The sequence below is a fragment of the Melanaphis sacchari genome, unplaced genomic scaffold (assembly GCF_002803265.2).
Source record: "Melanaphis sacchari strain LSU unplaced genomic scaffold, SCAv2.0 Contig4_pilon_pilon, whole genome shotgun sequence".
Taxonomy (NCBI): Eukaryota; Metazoa; Arthropoda; class Insecta; order Hemiptera; family Aphididae; genus Melanaphis; species Melanaphis sacchari.
The window spans coordinates 2,291,658-2,313,989 of NW_020271335.1; the positions used below are offsets into that span (position 1 = coordinate 2,291,658).

Sequence of the window (22,332 nt, forward strand, 5' to 3'; positions counted from 1 at the left end):
ATAAACTATCTTGTTATTATAATACGCGTTACAATTTTGAAAACAATATAATAATGAAACGAATTTTCGCGTTGAAGATATTTTGGAAATTTTCGTTTTTTTTTTAATAACTATTATACTATATAAATTAACAAGTTCATTATTTTTATTTATTTATTTCTTGGTACATAGTTGAAATATTTATTTTGTTTAATATATTATACCAATGTAAGATTTATGCATTTGTTCGAATACTCGAATGATTTATATAATTAAGTTAATTAAATTAACATTGAATAAAAAAAAAATATTATTTATTTCATTTGTGTGTTTATACTTTTTTTGTGTAATACCAATTTATCAAATATGTAATTCAGTATAGGTGCATATTTATTATCTATAATATTACACATTTATTCTATATAATTTTATTTATACTTTAACAATCAACTAAAACAATATTTTATCAGAGTGTGACCTGCCCTTTCCTAGATGAAATTATCAGTGTGAACAAGAAACGCCCACGTCTCAGTCGACTGTGGTCTTTTTGGTATTGTAAGTGATTTTTGTCAATTATTTTTTGAATCAGCGTGAATAAAAAAACTAAAGTTATTGCCTTAGATTTTGAGAAAAGTACATAATTGATATATTAATTTTACTTTTCGTTTTCTCGTTCTTCCTTGTACAAACAATTAATAGCAAATCAAAACCAACTGTGACAAAAAAAATTTAGTAGCCATGAAAACAAAGTCTGTACTTTGTGATGATCTAGCGACAGGTGACTAGCTGACTGTCACCGTATGTAACCGTTCAACGTTCAAGTATGAACGACTGGACCGTGGTTAGGTGATAGTGACTCGACCGTGACTGTTGTGTGATTGAACTGTAGCATTACCTATAGTGTAAACAGGGCATTAAGGCTTAAAGTATTCAATATGATGATAAATTTCTAAGGAATTTATATTAGTAGAGTATTGTATTATGTGTAACGTGGTATTTAAATGATTAAAATTAAATACATTTAAAAAAATATTTTCTTACAATTTTTATAATTTAGCTTTTAAATTCAAAGTGGAGCGATGATTTCACATTTATTAATAATTTTAATTATTTTGTTGTATTTTAAAAATAATTTTTATGGGAATTTAAAACTTGCGTATAATATTATATTTTATACACTATGATACATACAAGTGTAATGTTTTCGGATAAAATATATATTTATATTTAAGCTATTGATTATTTTATATCGTACTTATAACGCCTATTCGATTACTAATTGTAACATAGGTAGGTACATTTCTTTAAATATAGACACCATACAATATACGTTTTGAAATACAACCGACGGACCGTCTTTGCTCAGAATCGTTTCGAATAAAATGATATATCACTGAATTCAAATTTAACATTTTAATTAAAGTATCATATTTTAATGACGTGGTATACTCGACACATACCTATATTGTACAGCAGAGCGGCTACATAGTACATACTTAATTCCTCTTTCATTTTAAATTGACGATCAAGGAATCTGTTTAACCATTTCTACTTCACTTGTCATTATTACTTATTTAAACTAAAAATACGTTTCACTTTGTTGACCTCCCAAACATGTAGAGAGAGCCCTTCAATAAGAAGTATACGCTTTTTTGCGGTTCCACCATGTCACGTCTCCAAACTGTACACTGTATAGATCATTGTTTCTTAAACTGCAGTGTTCTGCAAAATCACGGAGTTTAAGTAATTTTTTTCAAAATTTTCAATAAAATTACTTTAAAATAACTAACTAAAGATTAGTAGCGGCTAGTGGAGAAAAAAAATGTTTGTACAACTTTCATCAATAAGCCCAATATTAGGAATATTTGTATTAATACAAAATAATTTCATCTATCTCGTTAAGATTAAAATTTAATCTAATTAAAGTGATTTAAGTATTATTATTATTTTTATTTTAACATATTTGTGCATTAAATACCTTCAACACATTATTATTATATGAAATAATTATAATTTTTGTTGCAATAATCCTAAATAAGCTAAAAAGTTAGAAAAAGAGTTTTTTAAGTAATAACCTCCCACTTTCCCCATTATGTTACTGTAAATTATTTAGCTGATAACAATTTAACACATTAAAATAAAACTTGAAACCAGTAGTTTTTAAGTTATTTAACTTTGTATATTATGGATAATATAACATATATAATATGATAAAGGGCTTAAAAAAGGCAAATGAGCTATGGATGTTTTGTAACGGTGCATCCGTAATCATAGCAATTTATATTAATCTATCAATATTTATAGTTCATAAAAATAGTTCAAGTTTAATGAATATTAGATCCAAAATTACATATATTGTATGTATTTGTAGAACCATTTTTAAAAACTAATATATTTAATATGAAAATTTTAATAACTAAAAATCTAGGTATTCGTTCAAATTTTGAATTAGGTACATCAACATTAAAAAAAAAGTTGTCTATTAATAATTTACAGTAAAAAAAAAGGGATTCTAATTTGAAAATATAAATTTGTATCGTTTTTGATACTTTTTAAGTAATAAAAAAAATCACAAGAATTTGAAAATATGATTTTTAAATACATTTAAAAATTAAAAAAATTAAAATAAATTCATTATTAAACAAAAATAAATTGAGGTAAGCATGCTTAGTGAATATATATTATATACTTTATAGGTACTATTACTAGGTACTATTATATACTGTTGCAAGTTGAGATAAATTTTAAACGTCACAGTTAAAAATATAATTTAGCATAGTTCATTGTATAATTATTGTGTAAAACAACACACGTGTAAAGCGTTTAGTTTACATCGAAATAATTAAAATATTGATTTTGGCATATCCTAAAAACAATTTTTTGTTTCTTAAAACATCGTACCTAAATGTATTGTCTACCCATAAAGTATCGTTATAATTTTATCAGAATATCAGATTGCTGAACACTTAATAGTCATATGCATGCATAATGTATAAACATAATATCTCCGTTTTCTTATTGAGCTTAAACCTAAATAGCTGCAGCATTCATCAATATACAATTTTTTCAAATATTTGCTTTATAACCATATGTCTATATACATGGCTATTAAGTACGTTATATCTACTAAAAGTATCTTATATCCATACTTATTAATTATAACTAAATTTCAGAAGTCATAGGAATTTTACATTAATAAAATAAATACATGCTCTATTTTAACATTCTCAAACTAGAAAGCCATCCCATTCACTGACTTGTTTAAAATATATATTATAAATTAATACTTTTATATTTTAGAAAAAAGGTAGATATTCCTTAACAGCATTTGTACAGAAAATGCCTCTATCCAATGAAACAATGTTTTCTATTTTCTATAATTTATGTTTTTATTTAATGACTTACGTCATATATAAATAATTTAGTTACAAACACAGTATAGGTACTAGAATAGTTACACTTAAACCTATACAATATTGCAATATAGGTGTAATAAACACATGTCTAACACAGAATTAATTTTTTTATATTATTATTTTTATTATTTTATTTTTTCAATTTCGTGAAAAACGTTAAATAATAAGTATTCAACAGCCTATATAGAAAATTTTAAAATAGATTGAAGCAGACACCTGTCGGCTGTCAACCTGTTTGCTATACGAATATGTGAGTAAATATATAATATTATACACTTACACTGACACGTCATATTATACATCTATAATACTACAACTACATATTGATATATTATAATAATATACTAGTATATATAAAAGCAATATGCGTTAATGGCCCTAAACTATGAACAATATACAATTTAACTATTGTAGTTAGTCAGTTAGTTTAAATACTGAAAGCCTGCAAAGACAAATGAAAAATAACTTTGTTAATTAATCATTATATGTGTATATTTAAAGACAATCTTACCTATAATAATTTGTTAGTCGTATTTAAAAAAACGCGAAATAGAAGGGAGATTAATTTTGATTAAAAAGAAGAAAAACCCTAAAATTTGATAAATTTTTTATTGTATCTAACCGTTGTTTTAAATTTTTTCTATAGTATTTTTAGAAAAGCATAAGTTTTATTTTAAAAGTTAAAATTATGATTTTCAGATCAATGTACAGCCCTGCAGAATACCTATAGGTAATATATACTGACAAGTGACAATTATTGAGAATACCTAATAAATATCGTTATTCATTAATTCAGTACGTAAATTTGTCTAAATTCAAACTTAAAATTTCTATAAAAAAATGATGTTTATATTTTTAAAATTTTTTGGTTTTAGTGAGTGAATTACTTATGAGGAATTTTGTACTAAATATTTAAAGTCTATTTTGAGATTGTGAGTTTCTAAAATAAGACTTTATTATTTTTAAAGTGAAAATTAATGTTTAGCGCTCGCGATTGTTGATGGAATAGTTAAAATGAATGAAGCTAATTTGTTATTCGTTATTCCGATAGGATTAAATTAAGTTTGTGAGCACAACAATGAATAAAATAACCTTTTTTGCATTTTGATCGAACCAGTGCTTGTAAACAATTATGTTGTTGTGATATGACGGCCACCCTATCATAAGTTTATTTTTGCATTCATACTTGTATAAATAATGAAATATATGTAAAGGTAAACAAGTAGTAGAATAATCAGAATTAACATCTACGGATTCCAAAAACCGTTGTTGTACACTTTCATAAGTCATGTACCGTAACGTCCGTAACATATAGGTAGGTATTAGATACAGTAGATACCTGAGATTAAGATATGTTTATAGTTTCGTCTATATACTACTAGATAAAAAGTTTGTATTTTTAATTTCAATTTTTATAATTTTCAGTATTATATTAAAAATTGACTGAATAATATCGTTTAGTACATCACTAGAAAAGCCAAGAAAACATGATGAAAGATTTCCACTTAATTTAGGATCAAGTGTATCTGTGTGCCCATAAAATTTATCAATTCTACATAATTTTCTCTATTAATTTGAAGTGAATAGTTCCTCTTGTCCACGAAACGAATCTCTTGACTCGCTAAATAACATGTGACATCAATAAATCGATATAAAACATATTCGCATTATGTTTTTTGATATTCTTAGTATACGCTTTACTGCAGATGTCTGAGACATTTCTATTCATGTCTCCACTGCATAGGCGCACATTGGGTGTGAATTTAGGGGGTGGTGGAATAATTTACAGTAAACAGATCCGTGGGGGGCTTTGCCCCCCCCTAATATCATAATAAACTGCATTCTAATAATTTTTAATTATTATAATTAATATTAAAATGTATTTATATTATATATATATATATATAATAATAATAATAATAATATCTAATCACTAATTAATTTTAAATAAGATTTAATTTTCTGTAAGATAATGCAAATTTTTATTATATGATTGCTGTTAATGTTCAACGTTTAGACGAAAACTGGAACAGTGGAACGTGCATTCATACAATACAATCAATACATTATTAATCGTGAATTCATAAGCTACATATTGTCTATTTATAATGGAAAAAAAATTCCAACCCAATGAATCACAATAATTTTCAAATGATTGATAAAATATGCCCCCCTATGTGCGCCTATGCTCCACTGTCTCAAAACTAAGGCGCACCATTTAACACCAAAAATCAGCTCTTTAATAAAGAAAGAATCATGACTATTTTTTTTATAGCACTTTTGTGTATTTACCTATATAATATGTAGGTAATTTAAAATATATATTTTGGCGCTAAATGTGTGTATAGTTTTAAATCGTTACTGGTTTATAATACTGGTTTAACCTACTATAATATGCTATTGTTGTAATGAAAAATATCTGAAAGCTAATTTTTAATTTTGTTAATTTAGCATTAATAATGGTATTCAAAAATATTGTGTCCCTGGTTGAAAACAAAGCTCAATCAGTACCTAATTTGGTATCCCACAAATTAATCAAAATGCATGGGAAAAAACATTGGTATTATTTTAAAAGGAAAGTTTCATGTTTTTACTCTTCATTTTAACTCAATTTATATAATTTCTACATGAATATCAAATATCAATCCAAAATTAAGGTTCTAATCATTATTCAGTAAGTAATTAATTATAATTGTTGTCTGAAAATAATTAAACTTAATAATATGCCTCACTTGACACTTCCATAGGTATGTAGTTAAAATTGTTATTCTTCCATCGTCATCATCAAAAGGTTAAACAGTTCTAACTTTACCTTTACTAATTTTCGCTGTTAAGAATTAAATATATCCTACAAAAAATGTTGTACGTGGCTACAAACTAAAATCAACCAGTCATTAGTCAATAATACATTAGATATCCTTAAAATACTTGCGTTTTCATATTTTTTTTCCGAGTATCCATGATAAACTTTAGTTATAACAGTGGTTACTGGTTATATACAACTAAGACGAAGTTCCTTTTCACTATACACATTTATTTGAATGTATATTTTTTGAATAGTCCCCTAAACATTTCACAATGGTTATATTAAGTAGCTATGGTTTTCTTATGTTTATCGTGTACTGTGTACATGAAAATAACTATTTTAGTATACCAAAATCTTACCATGAATGTTAATCAACCACAGCAAGATTTTTATGAACATACACGTGAAGTAGTTGTGAAAACCTGCCTTTAAGGTTTAAACAACGAAGAGATTAATAGTCACATAAACGTTAGGAATGTTTGATATTGGAGAAATTTGAGTCTCCTGTTTATTAAACTGTGAAGTAAACGTTTGTAAACGCAGTGGACGCCATGATTCAATGTTTAGTCTGTTTGGTTCTATCGCCAAAACTGTGGTTTAATTTGTTTATGATTTCACCACCAGTCAAAGAGAATCAATGGTATGTACATTGTACTATGTAGTATCCGTATTATTATTGTTCTGTGGTATTATTGTTTATCGTGGTATAGGTTTTATAAGAAAAAATGGTAAATGGTAAATGATAAATAGTAATGTGGTATATATATGCAGTCATAGTCCATATTCCATAGACTTTTGTATATGATCTAAGGATATAGCAATCAATTTGCATTACTTATTAAACAATGTTGTCAACAACTACGGTATAAATATAATATAAATTATATATATATATATATTATAGTACAATATTGTTATCTATATCTGTGATAATCTATAATATTAATATAATCATTTAAAAATACAGGTACAGAATTATAGATAAACTCAGAATACTATCTTTGAAAGTCAGAATCCAGTTGTGATAAATTGTCAAACTGATAACAGTGTAATTGAAATTGAACAAGAGTATTGAAAATATTTTTAAACTTACATGCAAACATTTATTGTACTTATTATAGCATTTGAAGGTAAATAATTTATTAATTTTAATCTATAATTTAATTTAGTTATCTACTAAATTTAAATACTACCTACAATAACAATATTTATAAAACTTGTATAAATAGTAAGAAAATGATTTGTTATGTTATTTAATATTTATGATTTATATTATTTATACTGTATTTGTATAAACATTTAAAGTCACTTGTGCATTATCCATTTGCTGATCTTGTTTTTTATATTATTACTAAAAAAAGAATTTATTAAATCCATAGGCTTTTGAAAATGGAAACAGACAATCAAAATATTCATAAAACTCAAGTATGCAACTATCTGGTAAGTTGATCATAAAAATTATTTGTTTTGTAATATTAATGTATATTATTTCTTTTAAAATACTTAACCCTTATTTAATGGATTATATGTGTGATTACTGATAAAAAGCAATTTGTTTAATATCTTATTTTTAAAATAAGATATCAATATTTTATTTAATGTATGATTGTGGTTTTTATTTAAGCCAGAGCGAATACATTCTGAAGGAAGACGAAAACTTATGTCTTGGTTGAATCAACAAATGAAAGTTAATTTAATAGATGGCCGTATTTTAGTAGGAACATTTGTCTGTACTGATAAGGATGCCCATATTATACTTAATACATGTTATGAATACTTCAATGAAAAAGGTAAATACTTATTAAGAAAACAAATTAAATCATTTATGATGTTTATATTTTTCATAAATTATATTTGTGTTTAGATTTAGAAACTGGAGAATCTCGGCTTTTAGGCTTAGTAATGATACCTGGACGACATATTATTTCAATTCATACAGATGTACAACAAACAAATGAGCAACCTATAAATTCATCAAATTTTGAAGAAATTTCATAATTTTAAATGATTTCAGTTATAATTTAATTGTTGTGCTTATTTTTTCATCATCGTTAATTTTTAATTTAAGTCCTACATTATTATTTTTCATCAAAATATTAACAGATTTTGAAGTATATCTGTAAGAAAATTACAAATGTAACAACTTTATGTAGTATTTATATTAATAATACATATTTTCATACTATTTTTAATAAACAATAAGTCAAAAAGTTCTTTTTATTATGATTACTGGTTTATAGAATCAGTTTTTTTTTTTTGGAATCATGAATTAAAAATCTAAACTAAATTATTTGTTTTTAATATTAAATTGACCTTTTATTAGAATCACTATTTATCAGATAATTGATTTATTTTCATAACTAAATTTTCAAAATTAGAAGTGATTTTTATTATAACATAATATAATTAAGTTATTTTAGATTTAAAATAAATTGCTACAAGTGTAGTCAAATAATGTTAGTTTTTTAAATTTTTCTGCTTTGTTGTAATTTTATATATATACATCTTCAATTACCTATTATATGTATATTGTTATTTGTCATTACTAAGTTTGTTTGGATAGTTAAAAATATATTATATTTTATGAAATTAATTAGTTACTAGAATCAAAAGAGGTACAGTGGAGATCTTCCCTACAACATAACTAAAATTATCAGTTCCAAATTTATATGATATTGTTTTAGGTAGATATGGGTAATATCTTAAACAAGTATGCGAGTATGCCTAACCTGGTACCTACTAATACTCCAAATTACTGTTAAAAACTCTGTTCAGTTAAAGATATAATTGCCCAAAATCTCAATGTAGAAAGACTTGTAAAAATATTTTTTTATGTATTGTTAACAATCAAATTATTACATAATATTTTACTATATGGAAGTAAAGTATTTATTTTGTTCCTTGAATAATAATATATTGCAGAAGAAAGACTTCTTATAGACATGGCTGATAAAATATATTATGGTATTTATTTTTATACCTTTTTTTCAAAAATAGTTTTTTAAACATCTAAGGCTACTTATTTATCTTATTATTAAATTTAAATTTGCATCACCTAAACTTTAGCCTCACTTTTTTTGTAGTTAAATTTTTAAGGTATAAATAAATAATACCTATCTACACAAGCATAAATTAAGATTAAGTTACTATAATTTAACTCATAAGTTAGGTGGCTTAAATTTTTAAACTATAAAACAAATTAATATAAAATATCAACAATATTTATGTCTTTATTATGTTTTATAGATTATTGATTTTGATAGGTTTAATTCCTTAACTTTTTTCTCTCTGTCGCCTTTCTTAGTAATAAAAATATTATAATAGTTTGTAAAATATTTACCAAGTTTGTCAATTGTTTCATTTGTATATCGGTAGTAGGTATATATTTTATTTTAACATTAACACCAAAAGATTAGACAGAAAAAAGTATTTATAATATTATATCTTTCAATTTTACTACGAGTATCATCATAATCTTAGATGTAATATAAATTTTAATTAGATAATCTACTATTTATTAGATTATTATATCTAAAGAGTTATTGTTTTTATATTTATAAAAGGACTATTGTAACTGTAAGCCTTTACCCAAATTTTTTAAAGTTTACCAATTCAATTATATTCATATTTTATCTATCATTATCCTTACTTTCACTATATATTAATATTAATACTTAATTTTAACAATAAAAAATCCAAATTCCCACTATCTACTAGAATATTACAGAATACTGAATAGATTAAATAATTAAATATGACAATTTTATTTTCGGCTGATAAAATAAGAGTTATAAGTGTTATAACTATTTCCATCGCTAATTTTCATGCTTACTTCATATATTTTTTAATTTGTCTACCGCCTTATTTTTAAACAACAATTTTAAACCGATTATCGGAAAATAACAAATGGCGGGAAAGATAATTAGAATTGCCATAAAATTTGATGCCAAATATTCAAATTTCAATGTAATTCCGCTGTAGTTCTATCGTTCTGCGGTTACATAAAAAAATATAATTTTTTTTTTTATCCATGAATGCGCAACACTTTATCTTATAGCCGTGATTCATTACTTCTGTTATCATATCTATTATCTAGTGATTAAACCTTAAACCATGCAAGAAACCACGATGTAATAATGATGAGATAAAAATTCGTAAATACTAAATCGTAATCTTTATTTTTCGTGAAATTTGCTGATGATTGATGAACACTACATGAGCGTCATATTTATAAATAGGTACACGAGTTAAATTCTAATTAAGTAATTATTTTTTGTATTTCATCAAAAAATTTTGAATCAATACTTTAAGACTTTATATAGTTTTTACATATAAATTGTTAAAGATAATATACCTTGTAAGTTATAAATGGGCTTATATTCACAAACTTTTATTCTATATATATATATATATGACATAGTAACTTGTAATGATTTTAAACGACTTTGATAATTGTATTTATTAGAATGAGCTCCAAAGAGGAATTTTTATCCAAAACTGAACGCACTAAGTGTTGGTTGTCTCGTGATAATTTTTGGGAATGTCTGCGTTCTAACAATGATAACACAGACAAATGTACTGATCTCAGACTAATCTATGAATCATCTTGTCCTGTTCAATGGGTAAATTTATGTTAAAATATATTAAAATTGATAGGTTACAGTTTTATTTAAAATTTCAATTATTGATTATCTTCCACTTAAGATTTACATTCAGTTTAAAGAATATTTATGTAATTTTAAAATATATGTATTTAGATAAATTCTATTCAGTTTAAGAAGGGCTAGTCCCAAAGATAAAAATGTCAAAATTTTACTTACTTGTTCCATTATTTTCTAAAAATAATTGGGGTAAGATCATTCTTGATTACAGCTTTTGGAGTGTTCAGCTATTAATAATTATAAACTCATTGAGTATTTATAAAACTAGCTATTCTAAAACTGAATAAAATATATTTTATATAAATTGAAAAAATCAATAATAAATATATATTATTAATAATAATTAATTTTTCAGGTAAAACATTTTGATAGAAAATATAACTACTTGAAGTTTAAAGAAAAAATGGAAAAAGATGGTTATGAACCTTTAAACGAAAAATGATGTACTTAATATAATATTATACTCAATATTGATGTTAGTTTAATTGGTAGGTAACATTAGCTATAATAGTTTATTTGAAATTAGTTTTTTTATATTTATTTTTATAATTGAACATTTTGATCTTTCATATGTTGAAAAGTTAAATATATAATAATAGCTTAAATGTTATGTATAAAAAATAAAAATAACAAAAATAAAAATTGTTTAGATCTACTTATTATCTAATTTGTATCATGAAAAAAATAACTGTTAAACTAATAAATATTTATTATAGTTGTCACCTATTTTATTATTTGTCTTTTAATTTATACACTAAATTATTTGGGTTCTAAATCAAATACTTATGTTTTTATTTTTACTATCTAAAATAATCTTATTTTTTCAGCTTTAATTATAATATCCTTTCAAATATGTTGTCATCTCAAGAATTATTAAACAAATTTAGTGTCGAAGTGTTAGAAAACAATTTTCAATATAATTATACTTCTATGACTGTAAGTATGTAGTATGTAATACTGTTAAGTAACAAGTATAGGCATTTCAAATTTTGTAATTATATAAAACTATAAGAACCATATTTTTACATGAAAATAGCTTTTATAGTAATGAAAAGATAGGGGACAGGGCCCTATGTAGATGTTGGACAAGAGTGATTATTGGCCATTACTATGTAGTTTGGAGTAAAGGCAAAAAAAAAGTATACAAAAATTAAATTGATTAAGGCTCTTTAAACTTTGAAGGCATAAAAAAAACTAAACGTAATAATATTCAAAAACAGCAAATTTAATTATACATATTCTTTATTACGTAAATCATATTTATAGCTGAATAAAAATAATTTTAAATTAGCAAAAAAAAAAAAACAACAAAAAATACCAATAAAAACTTTACTTAAATGACAAGTTTATATTTTAACAATTGTTTAAATACACAATAACTTAAAAATCTTTTCAATAGTTTTATAAATTTTATTTTTAACTATTTTGTGTAATATACAATAATAATAAAAAAAAATAAAATAAAATCAATCTGTGAAAGTATAAAAATATATTTTATAAATTTATTATGAATGTGTTTTAATCACTATTTAAATTAATTTTGTAATAAAAAATTGATTTATATATCTATTATTAATTATTATATTATCTAATTAATTACTTTTCAGGAGTTACATAATTTTCTTCAAAAAAGTATAGATGGTGATGTAAACTATTGTACAAAAAATCAACAATGTCAAGATATTTTAAAAAATATTCATTTTCGTTTAATGGATATTGTTGATTATAAAAAATATGCATTAGACTATCAAAGTGTTTTTCCTCAAATTTTATATCAAACATATCATTTAAGTCATCAAAATATAATAAAACAACAATCTAATAATAAAGAGAAGTATAAATGGACCTTACCTATGAAAAAGGATGAATCAAATAATTATGGTATTTACATCATAGACTTTGTATGTCTTGGAAAAAAATTTAAATTACCATCACAAAAATATGATCAATATTGTTTGCTTATTCATGTCGGTGCTGTTAAATGTTTTCAATATGAAAAACAATTTAATTGTTTAAATAATTCAATTGAAAATATTTGTGAATTGTGCTTTCGTCATTCTGAAATAAACTTAGAAGCTTTAAAATATTTAACAGAATGTATGACAGTTATAACAAAAGATCAGTGGAAAATATCATCAAAATGTATTTATAAGGTCCTTATGGGTCAAATGAATCATTATTTACCATCAATTCATGACCAATGTATTTTACTGTTAAAAAAATGTTTAGATCTTGAAGATTTAGATTATATACTAAATATAGTTATGATGGAAATATCTTGGTCTCTGAGAATTAAGTTTTATATGTTGACTGTCATTGTTTCAAAATATGGTGCTAAAAAGGTATGAACTATGGTATTTTTTTACTCATAAATTGTAATATACTTTTGGTTCATTACTTGCTATAATTTTAGATTTTAGAGAAATATAATATTTTGTCAATTTCAATGTGGAAATGTTTGGATGAACCATACTTGATGTCTCCTTGTATAGGTCTGTACAAAACATTTATCAAAGATTTAAATGAAGATGATTTTTGTGCTTTAATTATGCAGCCAATTATTGAAAATCTGATTTCTAGTAACAGTATTTCTGAGTAAGTATTATAATTAATGACATTACCCTATGTAGATATTAAAGTCTCAAAGTAATATTGTGAGTTCCAAATTTGGATGTTTTTTTAACAAAAATTAAACTGGAAATGCCTTTAAAAATATTGTACTTATAATTTTATGGGAATTGAAGATTCTGTAAGAACTCGAGAAAATTAAAATTACATTTTTTAATCTATCAAGTTATTAAAATTATAGTTTTTTAAATTATTTTATTATAAAATAATTTACAAATTTTCATGGTTTTTTGATATTTTGATATTGTTATAATTTTATTACAACTTATCAGGAATATTAATACTAATTATTATTCCTCGTTAATAATGTTTTATAAAAATTTATAAAGAAAAGAACTAAATTAAATTTCAAGTTTTTAATGTCTATCAAATATAAAAACTTTAAAATTAGTATAAATATTTAAAAAATGTCATTAATTATAAATAATAATAATTTGAATAATAGCATTACATATTTTAGTTTTTATATGTTGCTTATTTTTTTTAATAGTAATAAAATATTAAAAGTGACTGTTTATGATATTTATCTGATGTCAAAATGTGAGTTTTAATACAAAATTTATGTGGCTTTAAATTAAACTTTTTTTTTTTTTTTAATTTTTAATAATTTAAAATTTTTTGAATTTTCAATTATAAATTAATTTATGTATTTCTACAATTTTAACATATTATTTGTAAAAAATTGAACTTAATGTTTATAAACAATGTAGATTTTATGCCCTTTTAACTATTATTTAATTTTTTTTAATTGTTCATAAGTATATTGTTTTGAATTAAATTAGATATTAATTTATTTAATTTTTCAGGTTAACTAGGTATAATTTTGTGACTTATTTAATACCTCTAATGAAATCTAAACATATTGGTAGTTTATTGATGTTATATGAAAAAATGAACAGACAATCAAAACCAGATTTATATCTTCAAATATCTGTATTAAAAATGATTTATAACACTGAAGTAGAAAATTTTCATGAAATACTTGACTCGTCTTTGAATTCTGGTGATACTAAAATAAGATCTGTAGCATTCACCATTTTGTGTTCTTTAAAGTTATCAACTGATGTATTGAACTTAATTTACAATTTTATTGTTGATAATATAAACAGCGACTGTTCAACTTTAAGAACAAAGCTTATTTTTGGATTAGAAAATATGTTACGTAAATGTAAGAAACTAAGTTCAATTCTAACCACATTTTTGGATAGATTGCATGAATTTGTTTCATCAAATTTGTTGCCTGGTTCAAATTACCAAAGAAAAATTACATCATTAAAAATATATTTGGTCATATTAAAGTTTACAAACAATGATTATGTTTCATATTCATGTAGACATTTACTTTTTACAAATTTATTAGACTCTGAAGATGTTAGAAAAACATGTAGTGAAATACTAGTATCATATTTTAATGTTGTGAAAGAAGACAAAATATACTTAAATAATTGGATGAAACTTGGTTTAAATTTATGTTATGATCCTTTATTTTATAAAAATGAAAGTGGTTCAACTATAATATATACAATAACATCATTGGCTTATAAATCAGGACTTCAAATTGATATATTCAACTTAAGCCATTCATCTGTGTCTGCATATATATTAGATTTAGCAAAAAAACAAGAGAAACGACTAAAGGATAATTTTGTGAGTAATGTGACACATGGTACACTTTATGGTCTATTAGATGTACTTAACAATTTATCATTCGAAGAAAATTCACCAGAAAAAAATAAGTTAAATGAAACTCAAATCGAGGTCATGTTAAATTTGATTGAAGATAATTTAAATCTAATGCTGGACACGTTATCTTCTAGGATGGATGCAGAAGGTATTTTTTTTATTTAAAAAATCATAATATTGTTATTTTTATTATATTCAATTTACTTAGGTAAAACTGAGGCACCATCTTTTGCTCAGATGGATGATGCATTAAGTAGTTTACGTATATCAAATCAAGACAATGTTCAAATACCAACAAACCAATTTCTATTAAATTTCATTTGGATAAATATTAAAGTAAAATTTGTTATATATATATACAATAGCATTTTTTATTCATCAAATATTAATTAATTTTTACAGGTTTGTTGTGATGTTGCAAGCAAGTATGCAATTATGTTAGCAATTAGTGATATTTCAAATAAACAATATAAAAATACTCAAATAAAAAGATGTGCAGATATGATAGCAGATGTGTTAATTAGGTGTAGACATAAAGGTGCCATGGAAGCTACTTGCAAATCACTTGGAATAATAATAAAGCATTGGAAAGAATCTCTAAATTGGTGTCAGAATATGTTAACTGACCATATTAATTGTATGAAACCAGAAGATGAGATATCAAGAAGGTCAGCTGGAGTAAGATATCTTATTCATGCGATTGTGACAAATAATAAAGTGAGTTTATTTTGTAGTCATTAAATTGTAGACATTGATTACTAAGTGTTGTAATATGAGTATTGAGTATAAAAAGAATTCTTAATTGTTTTAAATATTTTGCTTTCAATATATACTACTTATGAGTAACCTCACGAATTGTGTTATATTTATATACTTTTTAACCACATTTTTTAATTACATTTATAGAAAAATAATCAAAATGTATTAAAAAATTGTTAATGTCTTAAATAGCAAAACAATTTATCATGTATATATAACATGTTAATATAAACATTTTGCGAACACTTCAAATATCTACAATTATTGATTTTTAAATTAGGTACACCCCCACCCATACACACTCACACACACAAACGAGTCAATTATGTTAAAACTGGTCTTTTCTACCAAAATTACACACAAATAGTTTATTTAAATAATTAAAGTAAACTTTATTATTTATTAATTTATGAAAAACATGTTTTATAAAATATTTGTAAAAATGTATTTAAAAAAAAGGTTGTTTAACAAAAAATGTATTATTAATTTAAATTATAAATAAATAACTTACATAAGATTATTTATTTTAAATGTAATAATTGTTTGTCTAAATTAAAAATAACAACATCATTTAAATTTTAATCCTAGCCGCTTAGAAATTTTTAGACTTAAAAATCAATTTTATAATTATAATTAATATTATATCTATTAATAATTTACATACATATATTTTTAAAATTTTAGATCACTGTTAAGGATTGTATTAAACAATTATACAATATAGCAAAAGAAAATGTGTGTACTGATATTGATACAATTGTTGATTTACCACAAGCTAGAGCTCAACATCTATTAACTGCAATTGTTGCAAATGCATCAATTTCTACAGGTAGTTTATACTGTTTCATGGAGGATATGATCATGCTTTGTATTGATAAATTAAATTCTCCATTTTGGACAATCAGGTAAATTTAAAGTTATTAAGTAAATAAAGAGGACTTTATATTTGCATGTTAAAGGCATTTTAAGATTATAATTTGTTTTGTTTATTTCAAAATGCTTATGTTACGTTTAAAAACTAAAATATAAAAAAAAAAAAATTTCAAAGTGCTTTAGATGATATTTTTAACTTTTAATTTAACAGCAGATCAATTCATTTTAGTATTAAAAATAACAATGTAAAATATTTTCTTTTGAACGTTAAATTTGTCATGTTATGTTTAAAACGCTGAAACATGTATATATACATCTTCTAAAGTGTTTGATAAAATTATTGCTTTTTGGTATTTGTCTGCAATTATTGATTATTGGTATAATTGTTTTAAGAAATGCTGCTCTTCAGTTCTTCAGTTCACTCCAAGTGAGATTGATTGGTCAAAATCGTTTAAACAATGATTGTTGGCTATCTCATTTACCACTAGAACCATTACTATATCATTTTCCACGATTAATGCAACGTTTACAACATTTATGGTCACAAACAAATTGTAAACTTTCAAGCCAGGCTCGTTTAATCCCTTTTATGTCTCTACTGAAGAGTTTAAAATTACAGTCATGGAGTTTGTTGTCATCAGATCATCAACAGTTTTTAAAAAGTCTTCGTTTTAATTTGTGGTCTACTGGTTTTGCTCTTGAAATATATACTATAAGAAATATGGCAGCTCAAGCTTATGCCAACACAATACAAGTTAATGAAATATCATCAACTCTGAATCAAATTAGTAATGAAATATTAAAATATGACGGAGTAATTAATTTTTCAGAATTTAAAGGTTTCAATCATTTACATGGATTAATGTCAGTGTATAAATATTTAAAAGATGTTTATTTTATGGAATTCAATCAAGAGTATCAAGTTTTTAAAATTGAACATAAAAATTTACCACCATTATGTAAATCAATGTACATTTCATTAAACTGCAAAGTATTAGATCCACTTCCTTTAAATTCATCAATTGACCATATTCTTGTTAAACAATTAATGATAAAAAATAACATATCACAATCATTAGACTTGTCAGGCTTAATAGAATTTTATATGAAAGCTGACAAACATACAACAATATGTTTTTTGAAATGTCTTAAAGATTTTAATAAAAACCCAAAAGATGTATTACTTTTAATTAATAAATTTGTTAATTTTCTTGATGTTGATGACAAAGACATACTAAAAGAAATTATTATGAATATTGATGTACTTTTAAACATGCATCTTGAAAATATTAAAATTGAAGTAGAACTAGAAGCTGATTATTTTTCTGCAATATTACAGAAATGTGCATTATGCTCAGAAAAAGATTTTATTGCCATGCTACCAGTTCTCAGCTGGTTATGTCCCAGTAAAGTTTATTTAACTTTATTACCAATTGTGTGTAAACACATTGATTGTGATTTGTATGATTCTAATGATAGATGTAGTTCTTCAAGATCTCTATATTATTTCAAAAATCTAAAGGATGATGTCAGAGTATGGAATGCAGTTGTTGAGTTATTGCAAGATGAAGATATTGATGTACGGATTGAGGTGACAAGGTTTGTGAATTACATTTGTTATAATTGTTCTTCCATACTAAATCCTTACATGTGTTTAAGGAAAATGTTTGAGATAGAAATAGTATCTTCTATAATAAATCCAAAGTTTGCATTTAACTGTTTTTGGAACCAGTTATCTGAGATTAAACTACGTACTGAATTTGATGAAACTATAAATCCATTTTTTAATGATCAGTCGAATGTGTACCAAGAACAATCAAATATCATGAAATTGGCTTTTGAAGGCCTCAAATCTTTGATTAAAGCAAATGATAATCTCGATTATTATAAAGAAGTAGTTGAAAAGTGTCTTAATACTATAAAAAGTGAATGTGAATTTAAACACACATTTATGGATGAAGATTTGATGATTTTAGATACATATTCAAGTATACATTACCAGAAATTATATTACAAAAGAGAAATTTTAGTTTTATTGAATTTTAATGATTATTTGAATATGTTTTTTCCAATACTGGATTTTATATATTTACCAATTAAATTCTAATGTTCACAATAATTTTAATTTAAGTATTTAGTTGGTTTTAAGTATAAGTTTGAAAATGTTTTGTACAAATTATTAATTAATAATATTGCAATTGTCAACTATTAAAATGTATTGATAAATACATTATAATAAATATTATGTTATAATTCTATTCTATCAATCTTTCATGCATAATATTAAGCCTGAAAGTAAAATGCTAAAGCCTGTCCTGTAAAAAAAACATATTTATGTATTTAATTTAAAAAGTGGTGAGTTTTTTTTTGATCCTGTCTTTATCTTGAATTAAACAATAATTAGATAATATTATATCATAAACCAGCAATCTTATGTGAAGATTTATTAATAAAAAAAAAAAAAAAATATCATTGTCTAACATAATATTTGCAAAATAATTATAAAAAATGAATGTAAGTTAATTATTCTGTACACTAATATCACATATTATTTTTTGTTAAAAATTAAGAAATAAACAAAATACAGCCAATAGATAATATATTTTAGATATAAATTACTTATCTACTTAATAATTGATAGATGATATATGTTTATTAAAGATAATAAAAATAAAAAACAAATATGTTAAGACAAGTATAATATATTCAATTTAACAGAAAAAAAATAATAATAATTTACTAAGTAATACAGAATATGAACGGAGAAGTCTTATTTATTTATAGATACCACAATTTTTAATGTACAATGTATATATTATACAAGTAGTACTAACTGTACTTTAAAGGTAACAGTATAAGTTAAATATAAATATATAAATAATAAATAAGTATAATTAATTTTTTTTAATTGTAATATTAAACATTTTAATTAAAAGTAAAAAAAAATATGACAACAATTTAAATAGATTAACAAATTGTGTTTTGTATATTTTTACTGTAGAATAAATATAATATAGATAGATACTGCTGTCTGTATGTTATATAATAAATCAAATTTTCTATTATGGTTATCAATGATAACATTTGGTAAATTATGCTTTGTTTATCTACAGTAATTAAAATTATGCTCGTAAAAAGTGAATAAAAAATAAAAGATTAATGATGTGCATTTAATCTGAAAAATTCAAACACTTGACTAGACTGTAAATTTTTATTTTCGTTTGAATACTAGTGGCACTTACATTTTAATTGATAATATTAACACAAAATATTTAAGTTTAACTTTTTAGTTCTAGAAAATTGATTAATAAATGTTATCCAATTAAATTTTACTTGACATTATTTAAGGTAATTATATTAATTATTTATTAAAAGAATTTATTTAAAAAAATTGAAATACCTTTAATAAAATATTATACCAAATCAAATTTCTAGTAGTTAGAAAAAATAAATGTATTCTCATTTATTTTTTCATTAAAACATTTATAAATAAAATAATAGTAATAAATATAATACAAAGATCAACATAACAAAAAAAAAATATTGAAAAACTATAATTATTATGGTTTTCTTTCATTGTTCAGTGCCAACTGAAATGGTAAATAATAATTATACATAAAGATTTTATAAATTATTCTGTCGATAAGTATTTATCAGAACAGAGTTATTCAATAGTACAATTTTTAATTTACAACTCTTTCTTGTTAAAAAAAAAAAAAATAATAATACATAGATTTGATAAAACTAATTAAGAATATAACAATAACTATTTATTTGTATAATACATTATATGTATGTAATGTGACATGTATATTTTTTTTGTTTATATATATATAATTTGTATGTTTTTGATATTGTATGTATTATACAAGCTTGAGAATATAAACAGTGCTAAAAGTTTAAAGGAAAAAGCAATGCGAGAACAAATTTTCAGTAACAAAGATTAATAAAATATCACAATGCTGGAAGATTACTAAAAAAATTAATTATTCGAGAAAGATGAGATAATATGTATAAATATATATATATATATATATATAAACGTGAATTGTTTTTTTACCGTTAAAATTAATTGGAGTTGAATAAAACTTACAATTTAAACATCAACAACCATCTTTTTGTGTATATCTGTATTGCCAACAACTGAACAAAACTCTTCAAAATTTATCTTGCCATCTTCATCTTTATCCGCAAACAAAATTGTTTTGTCAACAATTTGCTGAAGTTGAGTATCTTTCAAATTATTCCCAACCATCATTTTCAAAACCTTAAAATAAAATGTATACATAATATAAATAGGCAAGTATTAAGAGACTAAAAACTTTTAATTGCCTGATACGTACTTGAAATAATTCACCATTTGATATATATCCATCGTTATCCATATCATAGATTCGAAACGCAAACCGCAACTTTGATTCTTTGTCTCCCTTAACACTAAATTGAGACACCCCTTGAATAAATTCTATGGGGAAAAAAAAAAAATTAACCAGAATCCATGTAGATGTAGACATAACCATTACCTTTAAAGTCTACTTCACCATTGCCATCCTCATCAAATATGTCTATAACTCTTTGAACGAGGGGGTTTTGTTGAAGCTCAGGCAGTGATAGAAACTCATCCAGACTCAAAGCACCGGAGTTGTCCAGATCGAGTTTGCGGAACCGTTTGCCCAAACGTCTGATCTCATCAGCATCGACTAATAACATTAAAAATACAACACATTTTAGTCTCTAACATAATGGCGTGTGCATGTAAATGGTTGTGGGTACTTACAGTTTGAGCACAGCTCCATTGGCAGTGAGTTTTCGTTACCCTGGAAAATATTACAAGGCACAAATTTAGTTTATCATCTGGCAGCCAAGCACAACCGTTACATACCATGTTCGATAGTAAAACACTGCAGAGATATTAGGTTCTAGTAGAGCTGTAGTGGACTGCAGTAGCGTGTGTGTACGGCTGATCGTCGAAATACGAAACGATCACGGACTTGCGTGTGATTTGGTCCGTTTCGATCGGGTATAATTGTATAAACTATAAATGTCTTGATCGTAGTAGGTGAATATTTGTGTGTGTGTGTGTAAGGGAGCGCACGCGCGTAATACGGTAATATTAAATAGTATAAATGTACGTGTGTGTGTGTATGTGAGCGCGTGAAGAGGGGGAGAGAGCTTTTATTTTTCGTCGCACCGCTCTGGGTCGCGGGAGCCTAGGACCACCGACCTCGTCCTACCTTTGTAATAACGATAATACGATATATATACACGCAGAGATTGCATCAAGTAACAAAAATATCGATTTTGATAACATGTGAAAACCTGAAAACAGCTGAAACAACGTCGCGCCCGCTCGCTAACTTACCTCAGCGAACGGCGATCCGGCCGGCGACGATGATAACACATCAATAAGTATATCAAGCTCCTCCCACCAATCATTTTCTCTCTCGGACGCGTGTCTTGCACCGCCATCTATCGTTGGCCGTTGGCCACGTCCTCGTCTCTAAACATAGTGAATCAACTCCACGTT

At 24.2% G+C, this 22,332-nt stretch overlaps 4 protein-coding genes across 7 annotated transcripts; 3 read left to right on the plus strand and 1 right to left on the minus strand.

The window, feature by feature from the left end:
- The first annotated feature begins 7,196 nt into the window (after positions 1–7,196).
- LOC112599052 (N-alpha-acetyltransferase 38, NatC auxiliary subunit) lies at positions 7,197–8,385 on the plus strand. Of its 2 annotated transcripts, none has more exons than XM_025345768.1 (4): positions 7,197–7,331; positions 7,581–7,641; positions 7,830–7,991; positions 8,066–8,385. In XM_025345768.1, exons 2-4 carry the CDS (start codon positions 7,629–7,631, stop codon positions 8,197–8,199), a joined length of 309 nt encoding a protein of 102 aa, XP_025201553.1. In that variant the 5' UTR covers positions 7,197–7,331; positions 7,581–7,628; the 3' UTR covers positions 8,200–8,385. The 2 variants fall into 2 exon arrangements, with proteins under 2 accessions (XP_025201553.1, XP_025201552.1); XM_025345767.1 differs by having other exon boundaries at positions 7,205–7,331; positions 7,826–7,991; positions 8,066–8,377.
- A 1,926-nt stretch (positions 8,386–10,311) lies between these two features.
- LOC112598828 (cytochrome c oxidase assembly factor 6 homolog) lies at positions 10,312–11,388 on the plus strand. 2 transcript variants are annotated; one of them, XM_025345459.1, is made up of 3 exons: positions 10,312–10,439; positions 10,667–10,823; positions 11,218–11,388. In XM_025345459.1, exons 1-3 carry the CDS (start codon positions 10,399–10,401, stop codon positions 11,302–11,304), a joined length of 285 nt encoding a protein of 94 aa, XP_025201244.1. In that variant the 5' UTR covers positions 10,312–10,398; the 3' UTR covers positions 11,305–11,388. The 2 variants fall into 2 exon arrangements, with proteins under 2 accessions (XP_025201244.1, XP_025201245.1); XM_025345460.1 differs by lacking the exon at positions 10,312–10,439 and adding an exon at positions 10,519–10,558.
- Positions 11,257–18,900, plus strand: LOC112598827 (the record flags this gene model as incomplete). The annotated part of the gene is made up of 9 exons (XM_025345458.1): positions 11,257–11,350; positions 11,690–11,798; positions 12,470–13,204; positions 13,276–13,457; positions 14,297–15,321; positions 15,382–15,509; positions 15,576–15,890; positions 16,617–16,837; positions 17,199–18,900. Coding segments are annotated over exons 2-9 (4,392 nt in total), but the record flags the coding sequence as incomplete, so codon positions are not given.
- Positions 18,901–20,305: 1,405 nt separating this feature from the next.
- On the minus strand, positions 20,306–22,153 carry LOC112599165 (calcineurin subunit B type 2). 2 transcript variants are annotated; one of them, XM_025345954.1, is made up of 6 exons: positions 21,688–22,153; positions 21,583–21,622; positions 21,329–21,505; positions 21,149–21,270; positions 20,899–21,072; positions 20,306–20,395 (listed from the first exon to the last, which is right to left on the minus strand). In XM_025345954.1, the coding sequence occupies exons 1-5, from the start codon at positions 21,688–21,690 to the stop codon at positions 20,902–20,904; spliced, it is 513 nt and encodes a 170-aa protein (XP_025201739.1). In that variant the 5' UTR covers positions 21,691–22,153; the 3' UTR covers positions 20,306–20,395; positions 20,899–20,901. The 2 variants fall into 2 exon arrangements, with proteins under 2 accessions (XP_025201739.1, XP_025201738.1); XM_025345953.1 differs by lacking the exon at positions 20,306–20,395 and having other exon boundaries at positions 20,832–21,072; positions 21,688–22,152.
- Between the last annotated feature and the right edge of the window lie 179 nt (positions 22,154–22,332).